This window comes from Nanorana parkeri, unplaced genomic scaffold (assembly GCF_000935625.1).
Source record: "Nanorana parkeri isolate BGI_ZX_2015 unplaced genomic scaffold, ASM93562v1 scaffold490, whole genome shotgun sequence".
Taxonomy (NCBI): Eukaryota; Metazoa; Chordata; class Amphibia; order Anura; family Dicroglossidae; genus Nanorana; species Nanorana parkeri.
Window position 1 is genome coordinate 835,320 of NW_017306758.1, and position 20,040 is coordinate 855,359.

General features: G+C 42.7%; 1 protein-coding gene across 4 annotated transcripts in view; it reads right to left on the reverse strand.

Moving 5' to 3' along the window:
• Positions 1-20,040, reverse strand: part of LOC108790642 (catenin delta-1-like) — a 131,346-nt gene that overhangs the window by 29,922 nt on the left and 81,384 nt on the right. For all 4 annotated transcript variants that reach the window (XM_018560952.1, XM_018560950.1, XM_018560949.1 and 1 more), the window contains 3 exons: positions 10,364-10,514; positions 10,007-10,196; positions 7,846-7,960 (listed from right to left, as the gene is read on the reverse strand). In XM_018560952.1, the coding sequence (XP_018416454.1) occupies positions 7,846-7,960; positions 10,007-10,196; positions 10,364-10,514 (456 nt within the window). The remainder of the gene's footprint in view (positions 1-7,845; positions 7,961-10,006; positions 10,197-10,363; positions 10,515-20,040) is intronic.

Consider the following 20,040-nt stretch of genomic DNA (forward strand, 5'->3'; position numbering starts at 1 on the left):
TGAGGATAAACTGAAGGAAAAGGGACACTTCCAAGAAGGGGTAAAGGACTTGCAAGCCTGCTCTTTAGGATTCTTCTGCTGGGGAAAGTGGGTACTCCTTTAGGTCCAGAATGGAAGCCATAGAATACAAGCCAAGGAAGTGTTCCCACATGAGAACAGGGGTGACAGTCAGCAAGACAATCTATAGCTTCCCACCATGGAGGAGAAATAGGGACATTGGGAGTCATGAAAAAGACAGGACAACCCTGGGAAAACTCGTTTGTAGCAATGAGAGACAATGGAGTGGATACACAGAGTCCCACTCACAAACCTCTGCAAAGGAGAACAAATGTTTGCTATTGGGCTTGGGGGTCCAGGGCTTATATTTAAACTGGGAACCCTGTTTGGCAGCCCCAGGCCTCTACTTCTAGGTCCAAAGAACTCATCTGAGGCGGACACAGGGAAGTTTTTGAGGGGGGGAAGCCTTAAGCTTCCGATTGCTGCATAAAAGATCCCACCCGTGTTCTTCTTAATAAACGCATTCAGGCCTTCTGTAAACAAGCGGTCTCCGCTGAAAGGAGTCCGTTTCAGACACTTAAGACAGAGAATTCTGTGCACTGCAGATAAAAGACCAAGCCTCGACAGCCGAAGAAGAGTGGTAGCCAGCTGATCGACAAAAAAGCACAGTGCACCTGGAAGCAACTCCAATCAGCCCAACATCTCTAAATATCGCGACATGAAACTGGGTTCCCTTATCATCCTCCCTTTGCCAAGTCTGACAAATTTCCATCACCACTACAGCATGTTGTAGAGTGGGCCCAATCATTGTAAACAAAGTCTTAGACACGCAAGACACTTAAAAACCATTTCCACCTTTGTAAGTGATTTGTATTTATTGTGTTAATATACAGGTGCAGGGACAATGCATCTATGTGTACATTGTCATGAGTCACAGTACTGTTTTTTTTTTTTAATGCACTAATAGGCCAGAGCCCTACAAATTCAAAATTCCCTCCATATGATCTTCAGTCCACTGAGGATCAGGTTATCATCTGCAAAATGTAATCAGCTGTGTTCTTCTCTGCTGGGCTGATCTGACTGTGCTGGGCCCTCTCCCTTCTCATGAAGGAGCACACACAAGTGTCAGATAGATTGTGTAATCTGCAGCTGTGACAGAGCTGGAGAAGAACTCCTTCCTGTGAGTCATCAGAAGAGATCTTCTCATGGCTCTGCTTGTGCTACAGAGGAACCATTTCCTCCACATGTTGTAAAGATGAAACTGTCTCTAAACTTTCTATCACTCTCTTTTGTGCGTCTTTCTCTGATCTGTCTAGTCTCTCGCGGGTCTCTCTCTGTCTCACCGCACTGTCCCACTGGGCTGTCTGTGTGGCTTGCTCTCTATGACTCTCACAGCCACGATTTTTTTATATCTATCTGCAGGTGAAACTCGAATAATTAGAATATCGTGCAAAAGTTCATTTATTTCACTAATGCAACTTAAAAGGTGAAACTAATATATGAGATAGACTCATTACATGCAAAGCAAGATAGTTCAAGCCGTGATTTGTCATATTTGTGATGAATATAGCTTACAGCTCATGAAAACCCAAAATCCACAATCTCAGAAACTTAGAATATTGTGAAAAGGTGCAATATTCTAGGCTCAAAGTGTCCAACTCTAATCAGCTAATTAAGCCATAACACCTGCAAAGGGTTCCTGAGCCTTTAAATGGTCTCTCAGTCTGGTTCAGTAGGAATCACAATCATGGGAAAGACTGCTGACCTGACAGTTGTGCAGAAAACCATAATTGACACCCTCCATAAGGAGGGAAAGCCTAGGGCTGTCTGTGTGGCTTGCTCTCTATGACTCTCACAGCCACGATTTTTTTATATCTATCTGCAGGTGAAACTCGAATAATTAGAATATCGTGCAAAAGTTAATTTCACTAATGCAACTTAAAAGGTGAAACTAATATATGAGATAGACTCATGACATGCAAAGCAAGATAGTTCAAGCCGTGATTTGTCATATTTGTGATGATTATGGCTTACAGCTCATGAAAACCCAAAATCCACAATCTCAGAAACTTAGAATATTGTGAAAAGGTGCAATATTCTAGGCTCAAAGTGTCCAACTCTAATCAGCTAATTAAGCCATAACACCTGCAAAGGGTTCCTGAGCCTTTAAATGGTCTCTCAGTCTGGTTCAGTAGGAATCATAATCATGGGAAAGACTGCTGACCTGACAGTTGTGCAGAAAACCATCATTGACACCCTCCATAAGGAGGGAAAGCCTATGCACTTTACATACGTTTGTGCTTTTTTGGTGTGAATGGGCCCAGAATCTCATGGTAGTGTGATTCACACATGCTATTGTGCAACACATCTGTGTGTTAGTGGGGCAGCTGTGTTGCCATTTATTTGAACTGAATCAATGCACCAGCTGGCCGCAATGCGTTGCCACCACAATTCCATGCAGTGAAAAAAGTAGTGCATGGACAGCTTTTTTTTCCCACTGAGCAATATTGTGATACCACACACTGCACTTCATAGCAGCACACTGCAGCTGGGAGGTGCATTGGAGTGCCTTTCAATTGAATCGCAATGCACCTGACGCAGTGCAACACAACACTGATACACCATGTGATGAAAAAAAGATTAGGAACAACAATTCACATCAGGGCCCAATCAAAAAGCACGCTGTCCCACAGAGGAAGTCGGTAGATGAAATGCGCCTGGGCGGCATTTGCAACATCACCCTGTAGGAGGGCAGTCGGGAGTACAGAGGATACAGGCCGGAGCAGGCAGAGAAGTTATATGAACGCTCAACTGTTTTTATGTAAGTGAAATCCTGTGTTTTTTAGATAAAGATTTTTAAATGAAGGCTATACTATGGGGAGCATGTGTGTGTGCTTTTCAATCCTGACAGGGCAGAGTGGTGGATTTGGACGGAGTGCCAAAGAGACTGTGGGAGGCATGTAAAGGGAAGCAGAAAAAGTGGTGAAAAAGGTCCAAATAAATATGAAAGGGAATAAGGCTCCTGTATACAACCCAAGAGTGATTATTGACCACAGTATAGCTTGTCAAAACCATCTGAGTGACCTTGAGATTTTTTACCTATCACTACAGTTGGAGGATTGTAAGTGATTGCTAAAGAAATCAGTTATATTTTGTCTCCAGCAATTGCTCAGAACATTCCACTAACTATAGTCACAGATTAAAAATAAATAAATCTTCAGGTCACTTTGCATTGTCCAAGGGGTGTTGCCACTATGATTATAAACTATTAACCGCAGTCATAGGTTAAAAAAATACATACATTTCCAGGTCACTCTGCACTAACCCCAGGACAATTTGTATATAATGTGATTCACAGCGCCTAATAAGCCCATGTAATAGCAAATATAATGTGACAGGTCCTCTTTATAGAGACATCACAGGTCTTTCAGACCCCTGGGGTCTTACTAACCTAAAACACACGCACGCACTAGGTGCGTGTGATTTCTACACAGCAAAACGTATTTATCAACCAAAAAGGATCTAAAAGCACATTTCCACTAATGCCATATATGGAAAAATCATGCACATGATGCATATATAATGCTGCTTCACAGTTTAGACAAAAATGGTTAGCTCATGCATTTACATTCCTGCATTCATCAACGCAAGCAACACAATGTAGAGCTAATTTACACAACATCACCTTGCAATTCATGCAGGGCTGTGCACAACACACCTGCTGGGTGTGTACACACTACAAAGGTGTCTAGATTCCACCAATAGATCATGCTGGGAGGGAACACACTACAGAGGTGTATACTTGGTCGTGGCGTGTTTATAAGGTTAGTAAATCAACCCCCTAATGTCACCTAGGGACCCCAAAGAAGCTGATGAAGCAGAGATCTGCTTCACCAGCTTTTCCTTCTGGCTCTAGGAGTCAGAGAATGTGTACAGTGACACCAGAAGTGATGTAATGCACATTACTTCCGGGTCCAGTGATCGGAGGAGAGATCAGCGGCTGAAAGCCTGCTGATCTCCCTCTGATTCATCAAGGAAGACCCACCATGCCGATCCCGGGATCTCACGGGGGACAGCGGAGCCCGGGAAGCTGACGGCGGCAGGGGAGGGGGGCGGACACGGCGCCGCACCATACAAGTGATCCGGCGCCTGTATAGACGCCGGATCGCTTGTATTTAAACCGGAATCGACGGCTGTATATAACAGTACCAAGAACACGTCTGCAGCAGCAGTGTTCTTGGTATAAACACTTCCAGCGGATGACTTACATTTACGTGAACCCGCTGGAAGTGGTTAAATATACAGAAGCAATCCACCATGTAAAAAAGTATATACACAGAGTGGCCAGATTATCATGACCAACGGACATTTGTAGGCAAATTAGCTATAATTTCGCGCTGAAGTTGCTAGAGGGCCAGACCATTATAAATAGGGAAGCAGTATCCATACTGTACTCTCAACTCAGTCCCTAATAAATCCGCCCATAATATATATATCTATATATAGATATATATTGAGATATATCTATAGAGATATATATAGTTGGGAAATACAATTCACATCAGTCTCCCAGACAATCATCAATTGTGTTCTTGAACAAACTCATCCTTGACGAAAAAAAGTTTAGGAACTAAAGTTCACATCAGCCCCGATCAATGATCTTCAATTGTGCTCTGAAGCAAAATCCTTTGTGATACACCCCTGTGCAAGTCACACTTCGCACTCACCACATGGTTAGGACCAGCTATATTGTGGTCAACAATCGCTCTTAGATTGTATACAGGAGCCGTATTCTCTTTATTTCATATTTAGTTGGCCCTTCCACCACATTTTCTGCTTCCCTTTACATGCCTTCCACAGTCTCCTTGGCATTCCATCCAAATCCACCACTCCGCCCCATCAGGGCTTTTTCAGCCTTGATGTGGCGCAGACACACACACACACACACTCCCCATGCTTTAGCAAGGCATTGTGGGAAAAAAGGTGCTTTCCACGCCCTACACCTTTCAGGAATCGGGTGTCTGACAGCGATAGCAGAGCCGCATTTACAGCTCTAGCGATCACTGACAGCTGGTATAGATCGGGAAATCCCGATGTATAACGGCTTTTTTTCGAAACTTTCAGCAATAGAAACATTTAGCTACATGTCTCTATTGCTGAAAGAATGTTGCAGGTTTGATAGTTGTTGGAACGATCAGAAAACCTTTAGGTGGCATCTGATCCTGAAATACTGCAGGATCAGCATCACTAAGGTTATTATAGGCTGTTCTTAAGTTTGAATCAGCCTAATAACCAAAAATGTATTAAATTATCAAGCAGTAATCGTGAGATAACTTATATCAAGCAGTCATTGTGAATAAATAAAAATGAAAAAGAATGTTTAAAAAAATAGTGAAAGAGTACAAAATAAAATTAAGTGTAAAAAAATAAAAAATGTAACAAATAAAAATGATATATTTAAATATATTTTTTTACCTTTAATATAAATAACCCATTACAATGAAAATCTGCAGCTGAGCTGCAGATTTGTTTTTCATCCAGAGGGTTAATTTTTTTTTTAATTTAACCCTCTCATGACAGTGATGTTCAAAGTCAATTTCTAAAAGGGTTGGGTTGTGAGGTTTTTCCAAATAAATAAATGTATTTAATGCATTTTTTTTAGCTGTGTTTTTTCCCCCTAAAAAATAGGGCTGTTACTGATTAAAATTTTCGTGTTCGATTAATCGAAATTATTTTTAATCGATGAATCTATTAATTTCGATTAATTATAACGCACATACAGATCCAACTACATTGGCCTATACACATACAGCACAGCAATGAAGTAATAAAATGAACTAGGATCACACTAATCCAGCACGTTATTAATCTCACGTGCCCCACTCAATATGGCCGCCGCTTGAGTGGGGCAACTCAGAATAATAACGTGCTGGAGTAGTGTGTTCCTAGTTCATGTTATTACTTCATTGCTGTGCTGTATGTGTATAGGCCAATTCCTTGGCTGGCGCTCGTGCAGGAAGTTTCAAAAACATTTTAAATCGATCAAAAAGATTAACGATTAATCGAGAAATGAATCGTTAATTTGCACAGCCCTACTAAAAAATACTACAAATCAAAACTGGGGAAAAAGTGTGTTCTTTACGTTTTTTTCCTCTTTTATATTTTATTTGTCCTAAGTGAGGCGTTAGGGCTATATATTTATATCACACGTGTACCTATCAGTCCTCTCAAAAACAATATATAATGTGTGGGTGCACTTTGTAAGAAAGTATTACTGAATCACAGCAATCACAGCAAAAATGTCGAAAGTGTGTCATTTACGAACAGAAACTAAATACAAGCTCAGTCGTGAAGGGGTTAAATGCCTCCGTAAAAGGTGGAAATGGTCTTCAAGTAATTCTATAGAAAGGCAAAAAAGATTGCAGAGGTGCCTTTGGCTTGGTGTGTTGATGCTGGTGTAGTCAATGTTGGTTACGGGTTCAGCACAGATTTTGACTAGTGGTAATTCAGGGGACATGTTTATTTAGCCCATCGGGGTGGATTGTTTTCATCCAGAAGGCTTCTCTAGCTTGTAATTTGCAGAATCTGTCGTATTTATCAGACATGGAAATATGTTTTATTGGGGTGACTTTCTGGTTTTCCACACATTTGTGTGAAAGGGAAAATGTTTAGAGAGTGTGGTCTAGAAATCCTTTTTGTACATTCCTTCGGTGTGGACCAAATCTCGATCTTAGTTTCTGGGTTACGGGGGCATTCTAGAAGATATATCACATGGTCTGTGTCGCATGTGAATAGAGATTTTATGTTGTTGACTGTTTTGGTGCAGACGGATGTTTTGTTTTTTCTTGTAATGGGTCCCTTCCCCACTGCAGGGGTTAACTGCTTGTTTTTGCCCTTCCTCACTGCAAGGGTTAACTGGTTCCCTGAAGACTCTTCCTTTTGCTGCCTGGTCGCAGCTCTCTGGCATTATCTTGTACAATGCAGGAGCAAGTCCTGCATTGTATGGAAGTAGCTAGCTGCCAGAGGAGTGAGGAATAAGCTTGCTTTAAAAAAAACAAAAAAAAAAACAGGTGAAACTCCCCCTTCCTGGAATAAAGAAGAGTTTGTCCTGATCTCCGAAAGTAAGAGTGAAAAAACCAGATGCAAGCGGGAAACTATGAAAACAAATTGTCAAAGGATGAGCAGGAACAACAAGCAAAGCAAACAACTAGCAACTGGAAAATGTCACAAAAATGCTCGAATCTATGAAAAGGAAGAAAACTGAGTCTAGGACCGCAAGTAAGGGATTCCACAGGGTCAACAGCTTTCCTATAGTCACTTGCTTTAGTATTCTGGTTCCCCAACTAAAGCATGGGGGAAGGACTTGAGACTGAAATCGAAGTTTCCCACACGAGACAGGGATTGGATGCCAGAAAATAAATCTGTGACTCCAACCAACCCCTGCACATGCAGTGGACCATATGTTGAAGACTAATACAAGTGAAATGAATGACAAACACAGCCAAACTGTACAAGGGAGTGCAAACCTTAATGCACCGGAGCATAGAGAGGGAAGATGATCATCCCATCAGAATCCTTGTGCACCTGGAGTCATTCACAACAATAACTTCTAATGATTGTGGCTGAGGAAGGCAGTTTAGTTTTTTCCAGAAGATCTAGGCTTGGAACCAACAACTCAGCAGGAATCCCAGATGAGAATTTCCACAAAAAGATGGAAGCAGCTGTGATATCAGTGGCTCTCTTACAAACTTTTCCACAATACTTATTGCTACATAGGTAAATGCTGGATTGTAATAAGGAGCTTTAACGCTTGTTCAGAATATTCTAGGCACAGGTTGACAATTTTACCTGGAAATCACTTTTTTTCCATCCTTCTTTTTCCAAAGGTCGTCTAAGCTCTTTAAATCCCCATACAGTCTGAAGGCAGAAACCAGCTGTACGAATCTCTCGATCAGAACGCCCTCTGTAAAAAGGAAAAAACAAATCATATAAGTCAGATGTATTATGTCTGCAAAGTAAATACAAAATGAAATATAGCTGCAAGCAGCGATAAAGGTGGCCAAGCATTAGAGCCTGGTTATAGCACATGAGAAGATATTGTAGTTAGAGTTAAATAGCAAGACATGTTTTTATAAATTATAAAACATTTTTTAATTCAAAATGGCCACCGAGCTTGATGACATTTGGAACCCATATTGCATTTGGCAGTTAGGATTTGGCGTTATCATATGTATAACAAGTTTAATATACTTCAATAGTGATAGAAATGCACATTTATGCAATTTGCTGCCATGTTAAAAGTGATTGGCTTGTGGCGGCCATATTGATTTTGGGATTGGACCTGTTTTTACAACCGTGGTAGAAGAGGTAGCCCTGGACATATGTGCAAACTTTTGAATTATTCTGATAAAAGGTTTCAGAGATCAAGTAGCTTGCAGAATATTGCACAATCCAAAATGGCTGACCAAACCATGTGGTCAAAATGACTTGTAATGAACATATATGACTGTAGAGCTCAGCATAGCCTCACATAATTTGTATATCTGTAGTTTTAGCGGTTATGAAATAAACAGTTTGAAAATTGTCTAAAATAAGTTTGCTAAAACCAAGATGGCTGCCAGAGCATGTTACCTATGACCTTTATGTTGCCAAGGATTAAACACAGCACTGTTGTCTACCATTGTGCAAAATTGCATGAATTTTTACATAACAGTGTGATTATAATTAGCATTTGAATAAAGGAACATCAGAATAATAGGAATATTTCTAGAATTTTAGACAATTCAATATGGCCGCCAAACTATGTGGTCAATTGACTTGTAATGATCAGTTCTGAGCGTAGATCACAACATAACTTTACACAGCAATTTGTACATCTGAAGCTTTATTCGTTGCTGAGAAACGGATGTTTGAATATGGAGCTGAATATCTTCACCTAAAACAAGATGGTTGCCAGGCAATGTGACCTATGACCTTTATTATGCAAAAGATTAGGCATAGCATAGAACTCTACCATTGGGCGAAGTTGCATGAGTTTTTGAGTAACAGTGTGCTTATTACAGGCATTTGAAAAAAGGCCATAATAATAACACTGTTTAAATACCATTGACTTGCAGCGGCCATTTTGATTTTGGGATTGGCTCCGTTTTTACAAATGTGGTACCTGGAAATACCTGCAAAGTTTTGAATAATTCTGATATATGGTTTCAGGGCCCAGTTACATCATAATGAATGCACTATTTTTTGCAGATGACAGGCACTAATGTGCCACGCGTTGGGGTGCCAGCAATCACACTGCAGGCGAGGGGCGTGGCTGCGGTGCCATTTACTTCAATGCACCGCCACGACCCCTCCCACCCCAAAACAATATGAGCCGGCGTTCGAGGCCGAACGCACTCTTTATGGCGTGACTGGGACCTCAGAGATGAAGTTGCTTGCAGAATATTGCATAATCCAATATGGCTGTCAAACCTTGTGACCAATAGACATATAATGAACACCTGTGACAACAGAGCAAAACATAACCTCACACAGCAATTTGTACATCTGTAGCTTTAGCGGTTCTGGACAAATGGGTTTCTGAATATTTGCAAAAATTGTTGCAAAAACCAAGGTGGCTACCAGATTGTGTGACCTATGACCTTTATAGTGCAATAAGTTCTGCAGCGCATAGGGCTCTACCATTGTGCAAAGTTTCATGAGTTTTTGACCAACATAGCACCTATTACATGCATTTGAAAAAGCGGCGGAATAATAATACAAATAATAAACTTAACAAAAGCAACAGGTGTCCTTTGCAACTTCGATGCTTGGCCACCTAATTAACAATCAGAAATGCAAAACCGCAAAAAGGAAGTTAGGTCAGTAAAACATAACATACTTAAGTATTATGTTTTACTGACCTTTTTGCGGACTTAGTTCAGGGAAAAACATACATAATATACTTATGTAAGAATCCCCCCAAATTCTGTCATTAAAGTGAAAGGCAAATCCTATGAGAGACTCTTACCCTCCTTTGTTGATGAGAACAAGCCTTTCAATTCCTTGGCTCTCCCGCAGCTTCTTAGCCGCCTCCAAATTTCCGGTGATAACTTCCTGGATGGTGCTAAGCACTGCCACAGTTGTATCTTCTGAAACTGTATTTGACTGCGGAGAAGAGCTAGGCAGGCGAGCAACCAAACTGCTAAGAGCATGTTTACCTGCAAAGGGTTCCACAAAATAAAAAAATAAGCCAGAAATCTGATTTCAATATTTATTTTACTTTATAACTCATTCACTCCCGAAATCAATTGTTCTGTCATGTTCTACCCACCCCAGCTACGAACACACATTAATAATTACAAGATTCACAAGACAACTGCCTCACCAATCAGCTCTCTGTTCCGATTGTCTCCACAAAGATTTCGCAGAGCCCCACAAATGGCACGTACAACACGCTCATTCTCATGGGTGAGGTGATCAGCAAGTGACGAAAGACCTTTCTCCAGACGGACAGCGGCACGAATACAACGACCATACTGCGAAAGCGCACACCACATAGTGTAAGACACAATGCAAGCTCACTAACCACAGCAAAAGAGAATTATACATTAACATATAACATACGTACATGCCATTAAAGCATTAAGAGTATTTCAGGCTACATTGGTGTGTGTTTTTTGCAATACAACAATAAGCATACATGGGCAAAGCAAACTCACCTGACCTTCAGGTGTTAGGTTTGGTTTTTGGGGATCAATGCCCCATAAAAAAAAAAAACTTAAAAATGTAAGGACAATGGTAATGTGTCATTAAAGCTCATATGTTATTTCAGTATATCCAGAACACCAAGCAGGATTAATTTAACAAAAAAAAAAAAAAAGAGGATCATTTCCAGGCTACACTGCACTCAGGAACTAGCAAGTAGTCATTGGAATTCTTTTAAAATCCATTGAGGGACACAGGATTCTTTTAAAACTGGGTTATCCTGCCACCTACAACAACAGGACTGTACTTTAGAAAGGGGGCCTACATCAACATTGCTCAGTTTGTCACAAGCAGCACTAAAAGCAGATGGTCACAAGCACAAGGGAAGGAGGGATCTGTGTCCCTCAATGGATTTGGTAAAAGGGATTTAATGAAATTAACAAACATCATTTTCTCCATCTCTATCTCATTGGACCTATTAAAACTGGGTTGCCCACACTTCTAGCTGGACTTCTTTTTCCTTCTCAGTTGTCCAGAAATCCTGTGTCCCTCAATGTATAATAGAGAAAACAGAAGGTTTGTACTTGTACGAGAAAAAAAACCAAACAAAAAACACAAAAAACTGTGGATAACTCACAATGCTGCCTGCAAAACTTTGTGTCCAAGATCTAAGAAACAAAAGTGTGATGCAAAAATCCCAAGAAGTGCTCACAAGGCTAAAAAAATAAGCTTACATAGGAAACCGGGGGGACTCATCCTTTTAGACCAGGGGTATGCAAACTCTGGCCCTCCAACTGTTGTGCAACTACAAATCCCATAATGCATAGCAAGACTAACAGCCACAGGCATGACTCCGAGGCAGAAGTGTGATGGGATTTGTAGTTTCACCACAGCGGGAGGCTGCCAGAATTTGCTTACCCCTGCTTTAGACCATAAGTATAAAAAATGGTCTGAGGGACTTCTGGTTCCGGCGCCCATGTGAAGCGCAGCGGGGAGACGGCGCTCCCCCTCCCCATGTCAACCTTATAAAAAATTAGCTCCGACAGCCTTCCCGATGCTTCTTTGCAGTTTACGGGTGCAGGAAGAGACAATGTATGGACCGTTTCCTGGCCCGAAAACGCCGTGATCCCACACACAAGATAGTCTGGGTACGGTGCATACAAGAAGGTGGACCCTGCTCAAGGGCAGAGCCACCGCAGGCCTTCGCCCGCTTCGTCGCTAGACGACCAGGACGAGGATTCCCGTCACGCCTGCATTGCTGCTGCAGTGGCTAAACTGCTAAAGCCTACCATAGCGGCGGCGGAATCGGCGATCCAGCATGGGTTGTCTCAGATCAGAAAGGACATATCTGCAGCAGAGCACCGCATTTCCTCCAATTATGTTCATACGCAGCAATCCATGCAAGCTAAAATTGATGATCTGGAAAACCGCTCCAGGAGAAATTACCTCAGGATTGTGGGCGTGGCAGAAACGTACAAGCCCACAGTGCTGGGTAAGTTCTGTACAATCGATATACCAGAGACATTGGGTATACAGACGCCCTGCCTAGTGGATCGGGTGCGCCGCCTGGGCCCTCCCAGGCAAAAGGGTGCCACCCCTTGCACGTGATCGTGCAATGTCTCAATTATGAAACTAAAAAGGCATTCAGTGAGATATGTTCCACCCTCGTGCGGCGACAAATACAATTTACATTGGCTTATCCTGCTACACTCCACATCCCTTCCAGCTCGGGCCAGCACCTGTTTTTTCAAGACCCAGTGGAGGCTTTGACTGCCTTGAACAGTCTCACAGGACTCGGGGTCTCCCTCCAAACCACCACAACCTCCGCGATCGCCTTTCAAGCTTCCGAAATCCCTCAAGAAACAAGGGGATACACCAAGAAAATACCGTAAAACCCTGACCCGGCCATCTTTTTAACCATACTGCATTGGGATAAGCATCACTCTTGATGTGATTCTCCTAATTCTGCCTTATGTCTATTCATAGGAATGGTTGGGACTTATGGTACTACCTGTGAGTTTGACATCTCGCGGTGCTGTACACTGTTAATTGTTTTCTCTACAGCCTCCAATGGATGGCCTCGGGGCCTGTTCAGATATCTGCATTAAATGTAGGTGGTGCTGGGGACATGCAGTTTGAGCAACTCCCCACATTGCATACATTGGGAAATTGCAAAGTCAGTGACACTGTTTATTATGTTTTCTGTTATTTTTAAGGTTCTGTTAAATGTTGTTACACATATTACATTGCTTGCATACCTCTTTGGTATACTTCATCCGCTCCTGGGACTGGGGGCTGTGCGCTGCTGTGCCTCCGAATTCACGGTTTCTTTTCTAGCGTCCTCCTGTGCATAGCCTGCCACTAGGCCACTGCTGAGGGCGGTGCTTCACATGCTAATTGGTGTTATGGCTGCTGTTCCATTCCCTTTATTTTATTATCGCAACCATTTCATTGAGAGCCTGCCACTAGGCCACTGCTGAGGGCGGTGCTTCACATGCTAATTGGTGTTATGGCTGCTGTTCCATTCCCTTTATTTTATTATCGCAACCATTTCATTGAGTATAACTTCTCCCTACTCATCGCCATGACACCCTTTTAGGAGAGTTATCTCTTGGAATGTTAAGGGGCTTCGTGTCCCCCAGAAGCGCAATCAGGTGTTACGACACCTGAAGCGATTGAAAGCCGACATGGCATTGCTACAAGAAACCTATTTACAGGAGGGAAGACTTCATCAGTTTACGTAAATTCTGGGTAGAAGAAGTTGTGGGATCCCCCTCCAAGGGTCGTAGGGCAGGAGTGGTGATTCTATTTCACAAAAACCTACAGTACTCAATTTCAGGTGTGTTACCCTCACCATTGGTACATCCACTCTAGCTATAACCAATGTCTACTTACAGAATTCACCATCCAAGACTGACTTTTGCCATCTAATGCAGTGGCTCTCAAAAACCGGTACCCCTCTCCACATGATAGGGGGTGATTTTCGTATAACAATGTCCCTGGCAGAAGACAGAAGCTGGGTCGCGGGGGACTGTGCCAAAAACCAGACGATCTAAACTCACCAGGCAATCTCCGTTAGCCACTATGGTTACGGCTCTCAATCTCCAAGATGTTTGGAGACTGGCTCACCCTCGACACCAATTTCACACATCTTTCTCTGGTGCACGATTGCCTGGTGCGTTTGGATTATTTCTTCTGCTCATCTGAACTGGTATCACGAGTGTCTGACTCAGACATACATGATACAGTGATCTCGGATCATGCACCCATCTCGCTTTCGGTTAATGCTGCTCCGAGTGTTACTAATGTGCACATGTGGCGATTTCCCTCTTCGCTTACATGACGATTTTCGGCTTAATTTTGGGAGAAATACTCGTCTTTCAACAAACATGAGTCACCGCCAACCCTTTTCTGGGAAACGGCAGAGGCTTATATGAGAGGGCGAATGTCATACGTAACGGCTTATAAAAAGCACACGTTGCAAGCTTATAAAACAGCTAGTGCGGCCTTACGAGAGGTGAGGAAGGTTGCAATTGTCTGACACTTCTACTCAAAATCGAGCAGTTTGGGAAAGTGTTAAGAGTCAATTCGACCTATGGGCACACAGACTAGAACTGTCCAGCTCCTCTTATTACACCTCACTGTTGCATAAATATGGCAACAAGGCTGGAAAACGCTTAGCCAGATTAGCAAAAGGCCGCTTTCGTCCTACTCATATTTCTGGTGGGAACCTTAACAATGGATCCAATGGAAATGTATAAACTATTGGAGGACTTTTATAGATCAATTTAATTCTGAGGATGCATTTGATGGTGAGGCGGCAAACCCTTTTCTATCGTCAGTGCACCTTCCTCTCCTGTCCAGTGATCAGTTGCAATCTCTGAATGGTGACATTTCTCGTGAGGAAATATCACTGGAAAAGCTCAAGGACCTGACGGCTATACAGCTGAATTCTTTAAAATTTTACAGGCGGATATTGTGGAACCCCTTTTCACTGTGGGAAGGCTCTCGGTACTCGGCAACGGGGAAAAGAGGCATACATCAAGTTATTGCCGAATCCCAGCTCGTATAGACGGGTCTCGCTCCTAAATGTGGATGCCAAAATCCTTTCTAAAATAGTAGCAAACAGGTTAGCGGATATTCTGCCATCCCTGATTTAGCAATCAAAAGGTGGAATTCGTCAAAGGTTCACTCAGGCGTGACCAACATATGGAAAGTGTTATTGGCTTTGGAACAGGCACACTCTTATCCGTCAAGAATCTGCCATCATCACCCTTGACACTGAGAAAGCGTTTGATAATGTGAATCTGAAAATGGTTGTTTCAGGTATTGACAGAATTTGGATTTCGGGGGACTGTTTTATCTTTCTTCGGCATTGTCAATGCCTTTTGTTTTGGAAAAAGGAACGAGACAAGGTTGCCCTTGATCTCCTCTTTTCAATTCGTCCCTAGAGCCGCTGGCGGCTCGCATATCAAACTCCGCTTTACATGGCATTAAGGTGGGCGCAGCAGAACTCCGTTTGGCACTATTTGCAGATGATGTTCTGCTGTTCACCACCTGCCCCAGGGAAGATGCTCTAATCCAGGGGTATCAAACCACTGGCCCTCCAGCTGTGGTGGAACTACAAATCCCATGAGGCATTGCAAGATTCTCACAGCCACGACTCCCAAAGAGAGATGCATAATGGGATTTGTAGTTTCACCACAGCTGGAGGGCCAGATGTTTGCTACCCCTGCTCTAATCATTCAGGATATCTTAACCCATTTTAAAACTTTCTCGGGCCTTCGTATTCATTTTCAGAAAAGTGAATTCCTCCCTCTGTCGGGGACAACAATGGTGAATGGGAACAGTATCATGTAGGTGGCACAGCAGCACATAAAACTTACCTGGGTATGAATGTGGGGAAGACACCCTCCTTTCTTTATCACCTTAATTAACCCCCTAATACACAAGATCTACAAGGAACTAGATATGTTCACTAGATATCACTCTTCAGGAGAATTCACCTTATCAAAATGGTTAGTTTTGCAAAGCTGCTGTATCCATTACAAACTCTCCCCCGATGTTGAAAACGACTGATATCGCGAGTCTAACTAGAGCCATGTCAACCTTCATTTGGCAGGCGAAACGGCCGAGAACTTATTTTAAGGAGTTGTGGCTCCCGCAGAGTGAAGAAGGAACTAATCTCCCAAATATTAAATTATACAATATAGCTTGTTTATTGCGTCATGAATTGGACTGGCTTTTCAGAAAGTTCCATGTATTGTAATACTCACTTGGAAGCAGAGCTGGATTGCCCCATGGGATCTCAAAGTTATTCTCCATTGCAAGCTCTCCTCCCTACCCCAAGGCATTAGGTGCATTTCTTTGATTAGAGACACGATCATTGCATGGAGGGAAGGAAAGCTCTAAAAGTTTCCTTATGCATGTCCTCATATTATTATACAGGATTTATATAGCGCCAACAGTTTGCACAGCCCTTTACAATATAAGGAAGACATTACAATCACAATACAAATCAAGACAAAATGGTAAGGAGGGCCTGCCTATGAGGGCTTACAATCTAAAACGGAGGGAGCTGTGTGGGGATGAATTGTTTGAGAACGTGATGGTTGAGGTGGGATAGGCTTCCCTGAAGATATTGTCCCATACTGGGTCACCACCTTTTCATTCAAGGATTGGACTATTCAGCATTTCATGAATGGAAGGAGAAAAGGTTTTCATCACTGGAGTCAACTATTTCATCCCCATACTTTCTCTCCTTACTCCTTCCAGGATCTGAGGCCACAATGTCACATTCCTTCTCAGGACTTTAATTTTTTGCAGTTGAAAACTACATGGAACAGTTTTTTGGGAACGCCAAGGCCACATTTTTCCTAGATGTACTCAAACAAATCTTGTTCCATTTTAATAGTGTCCCCAAAACTACAAGCCTTATTCCTAACGCCGCTCTCGAGGTCAACTATGAGAGGATGGACAAGGGACATCAATGACCCGGATTAATTCCCTAAACTCCTTGCTGGATATACAAAAATAAGATCGGTGATAACAATTGAAACTTGGAGGGAGACGCAATTTAAAATCTTGCACAGAGCCTATGTACCCTTTATTGTGCAAGCAACTACGTCAACCACCCCACACATCACTCTCTCTCAACTGGTCCTAAATGTGGAATGCAACGCCCGATTTACACCACTGTTTCTGCGCATCCCCAGTGGTGTCTGACTTCTGGAACTAAAGTTCTGATCTATGTTAATACCATCATCTCATGGAAACCTGACCTAGATCACGCCTTGTGCTTGTTTGGGTATTTTGACCATTCTACCAGGCAACGAGGTCAAACAACTACAAAGGCCTGGATTGGTTACACATATGTCTCCTGGTGGCTAAGAGATGCCCAATGAGATATTGGAAAGCCCCAACCGTCCTGAAGATACAGGAACTCATCAATGATTTTAAACTATTAGCAAAGGAAAAGCTAGATGCCGAAACGCACAAAGACAGCCAGGCATCATCTTTTTTTCATAGATGGAAATACTTTATTGCAAAATCTTTTACAGCTTTGGAAGTCACCCATCTGGTGCGGCCCTTTAGATACACTAAGTGGTATTTAAAAGCAGATATGACGAATGCACTGGGAAGTCTGCGCCTGGATTCGGACCTTGATGATTCTTGACCCCTAAAAAGGTACCAGTCCTCGCTTTGCAATATCTTGCATGGAGTGATGGTGGAGCTTATTACTAGAAATGGCTTATACATATGCTGTCTGCTATACTGAGATATGGGTGGCAGCACACACATGCTGCAGATGACTTATCTGCAAGCATAGCCTCCTTGGCATGTGGGCCCATGGATTCAATGCTTCTTGGGAAGAAAAAGATAACAAGCCAAGCCTCGCTCTTCCACAGCTGCAGGGAATGGATATCCTTACTTATCCTAATGAGCTGTCCAACAAAACTCCAAAGAGATATTTACCCGCAAAGGGCATATGATGGACATTTTTAGAAGCTTGTTCTACTGCAGCTTGAGCTAAAGTGTCCTGTGCATCTGCAAGTACATGAGACTGATGCGCAAAAGCAAGTGACTGGTATCAGAAAAAGTTCAGCATAAGAATCATCTGGCCCACTACCGGGTGGTCAACACCCACATCTGGAGTCTACAGGATTTTGACCAGTCAAAATGGTCTGAGCCAAGAAGAACAAGAAATGATGCATAGCATTTACAGACAAAGCAAACAGACTGGAACAGGGCTAGACTGGATGGAGCATCCTCCGTCAGAATAGCGGTCACCATGTTTAGGTGAGACACAGGAGGGTCTATTAAAGCAGGTGAAGATAATTTCTAAACAAAATCCTCTGCAAAAGGATAGTGAAAGAATTACTTTTTTCAATCACTAAAGATATAGTCATTAACAGAGGGTGATGAGTGAACACCTTAGCAGACTAATGCAACTTGTAAGAATCCTCGACAAAGCTTAAACAAAGTGTGTACCGCTTCAATAGGAGAGGACATAAGTCACCTCTGCTTAAAACTGATGAAGCTACCTTATGCGTTTCATATGCGCTGCGGTAGTATTTTTCTACGTGTATGGGGGGTGTATTATTTTATATGTGCAGGGGTAGTATTGTTTATGTGTATGGGGGGTGGGGGTATTATTTTATATGTGCAGGGGTAGTATTTTTTAATGTGTATGGGGGGTAGCAGAAGTGTATTAGGCTCCACTCACACCAGCTGCATACCGCATGTAATGGTATGTGATATGATTACATTCAGGTAGGAATCAATCACTCTCCCTGGACGCATCGATTGTGCATCCAGGGAGAGTGTTTTCTAACTGCATGTAATATCACATATTACATGCGGTGGGCAGGCGTTTACATGCAGCTGCTTCCACCTGATAAACTTGAATGGGTGACAGCGGTCACTTCTAAAGGCCAGATAGTGATTCCTGCTGCAGGAAAACACAAGTTCCTGATGTTTTCCCTAATCCCTAATCACACGTAAAAATACAGGTGTGAATGGAGTCTAATACACTTCTACTACCCTGTTTCCCCGAAAATAAGACCTACCCTGAAAGTAAGACCTAGCACTATTTTTCAAGATTCCTGTAATATAAGACCTCCCCCGAAAATAAGACCTAGATTGGTGGTAGCATGTGAGGGGGAACGTGAAGAGCAGGAGAGATGGTATCAGCCTGCAGGGACATACTGTATTAAGGGGATGACGGGGGACTCCCTCCGGCCAGCGCAGTGACAGGGAGCACTCCAGTACCATACTTCACCAACTGCTGTCCCCCTGAAGGCACTGCTTAATGTAATGGTACTGTACTGTGAACCGGTAAATGGTACTGTTCTTTACCGCGCTGTCCACTGTCTGATGTCCCCATTGCTGCACCACTGGTACCACTGTCCCTGGTGCCAAAGGAAGCCTGCACTGCATAAAGCAAGGCTTCGGCGGCGGAGGGAGCAGAGCCGCATTAGCTGATATTCCTCTATAGCGCCAGTTAGTTACTGTGACAGGTGGAGTGATACCACAAAACTTTAAATTGTTGTACATTTTGTTGCACAGTAAAAAATTAAAAAAATAAGACATCCCCTGAAAATAAGACCTAGTGTGTTTTTGGGGGGCAAAGAAAATATAAGACAGTGTCTTATTTTCGGGGAAACACGGTACACCCCCCCACACACGTGCAGCATACAAGCGATCGGGCGTCTTTACAGATGCCAGACCGCTTGTATGTAAATAGCCATCACTGGTTGTTTTAAATAATGGCGTTTTCCCGCTTGTGCGCGCACGAAGGACGCCCACCCGCATCCAGAAGACTCCCGTCCGGCCGTTTCTGAACGTTCGGCAGACGGTTAAACTCCCTCAAACCTAGCATACAGTATAACAGGCATTGATTATACAGTGATCATTCACACTAATAGCACCGTAATACCGATACCATGCAACAATAAATCTTGAATAGCCTATACTAATTACAAGGATGAACGCATATCCATACAGCTAAACCTGTACAACCCCTGGCCCCTTACAAGTCAAGACCACCAATTCAGAAACAAGACTGGCAGGAGCAATGGTGATGAGGAAAGACACTTTGAGTGAGTGGGGCCAGAGGTATGACCCTAAGATGTTCATGGGGCGGCTTCTGCGGTGCAGACAGGATAACTTGCATAACTCCCTGCAAAAAAGCTTTACCAGATCTCTGCTTCATCAGCTTCTTTTGGGGTCCCCAGGTGACATTGTGCCTTTGCTAATATATATGGGGATTGTATCCCACTATGTAATAGCAATAACAATAAGTGTAAAATAAATAAATATATAAATAAAAAAAGTAAACCCCCGGACCAAAATGTT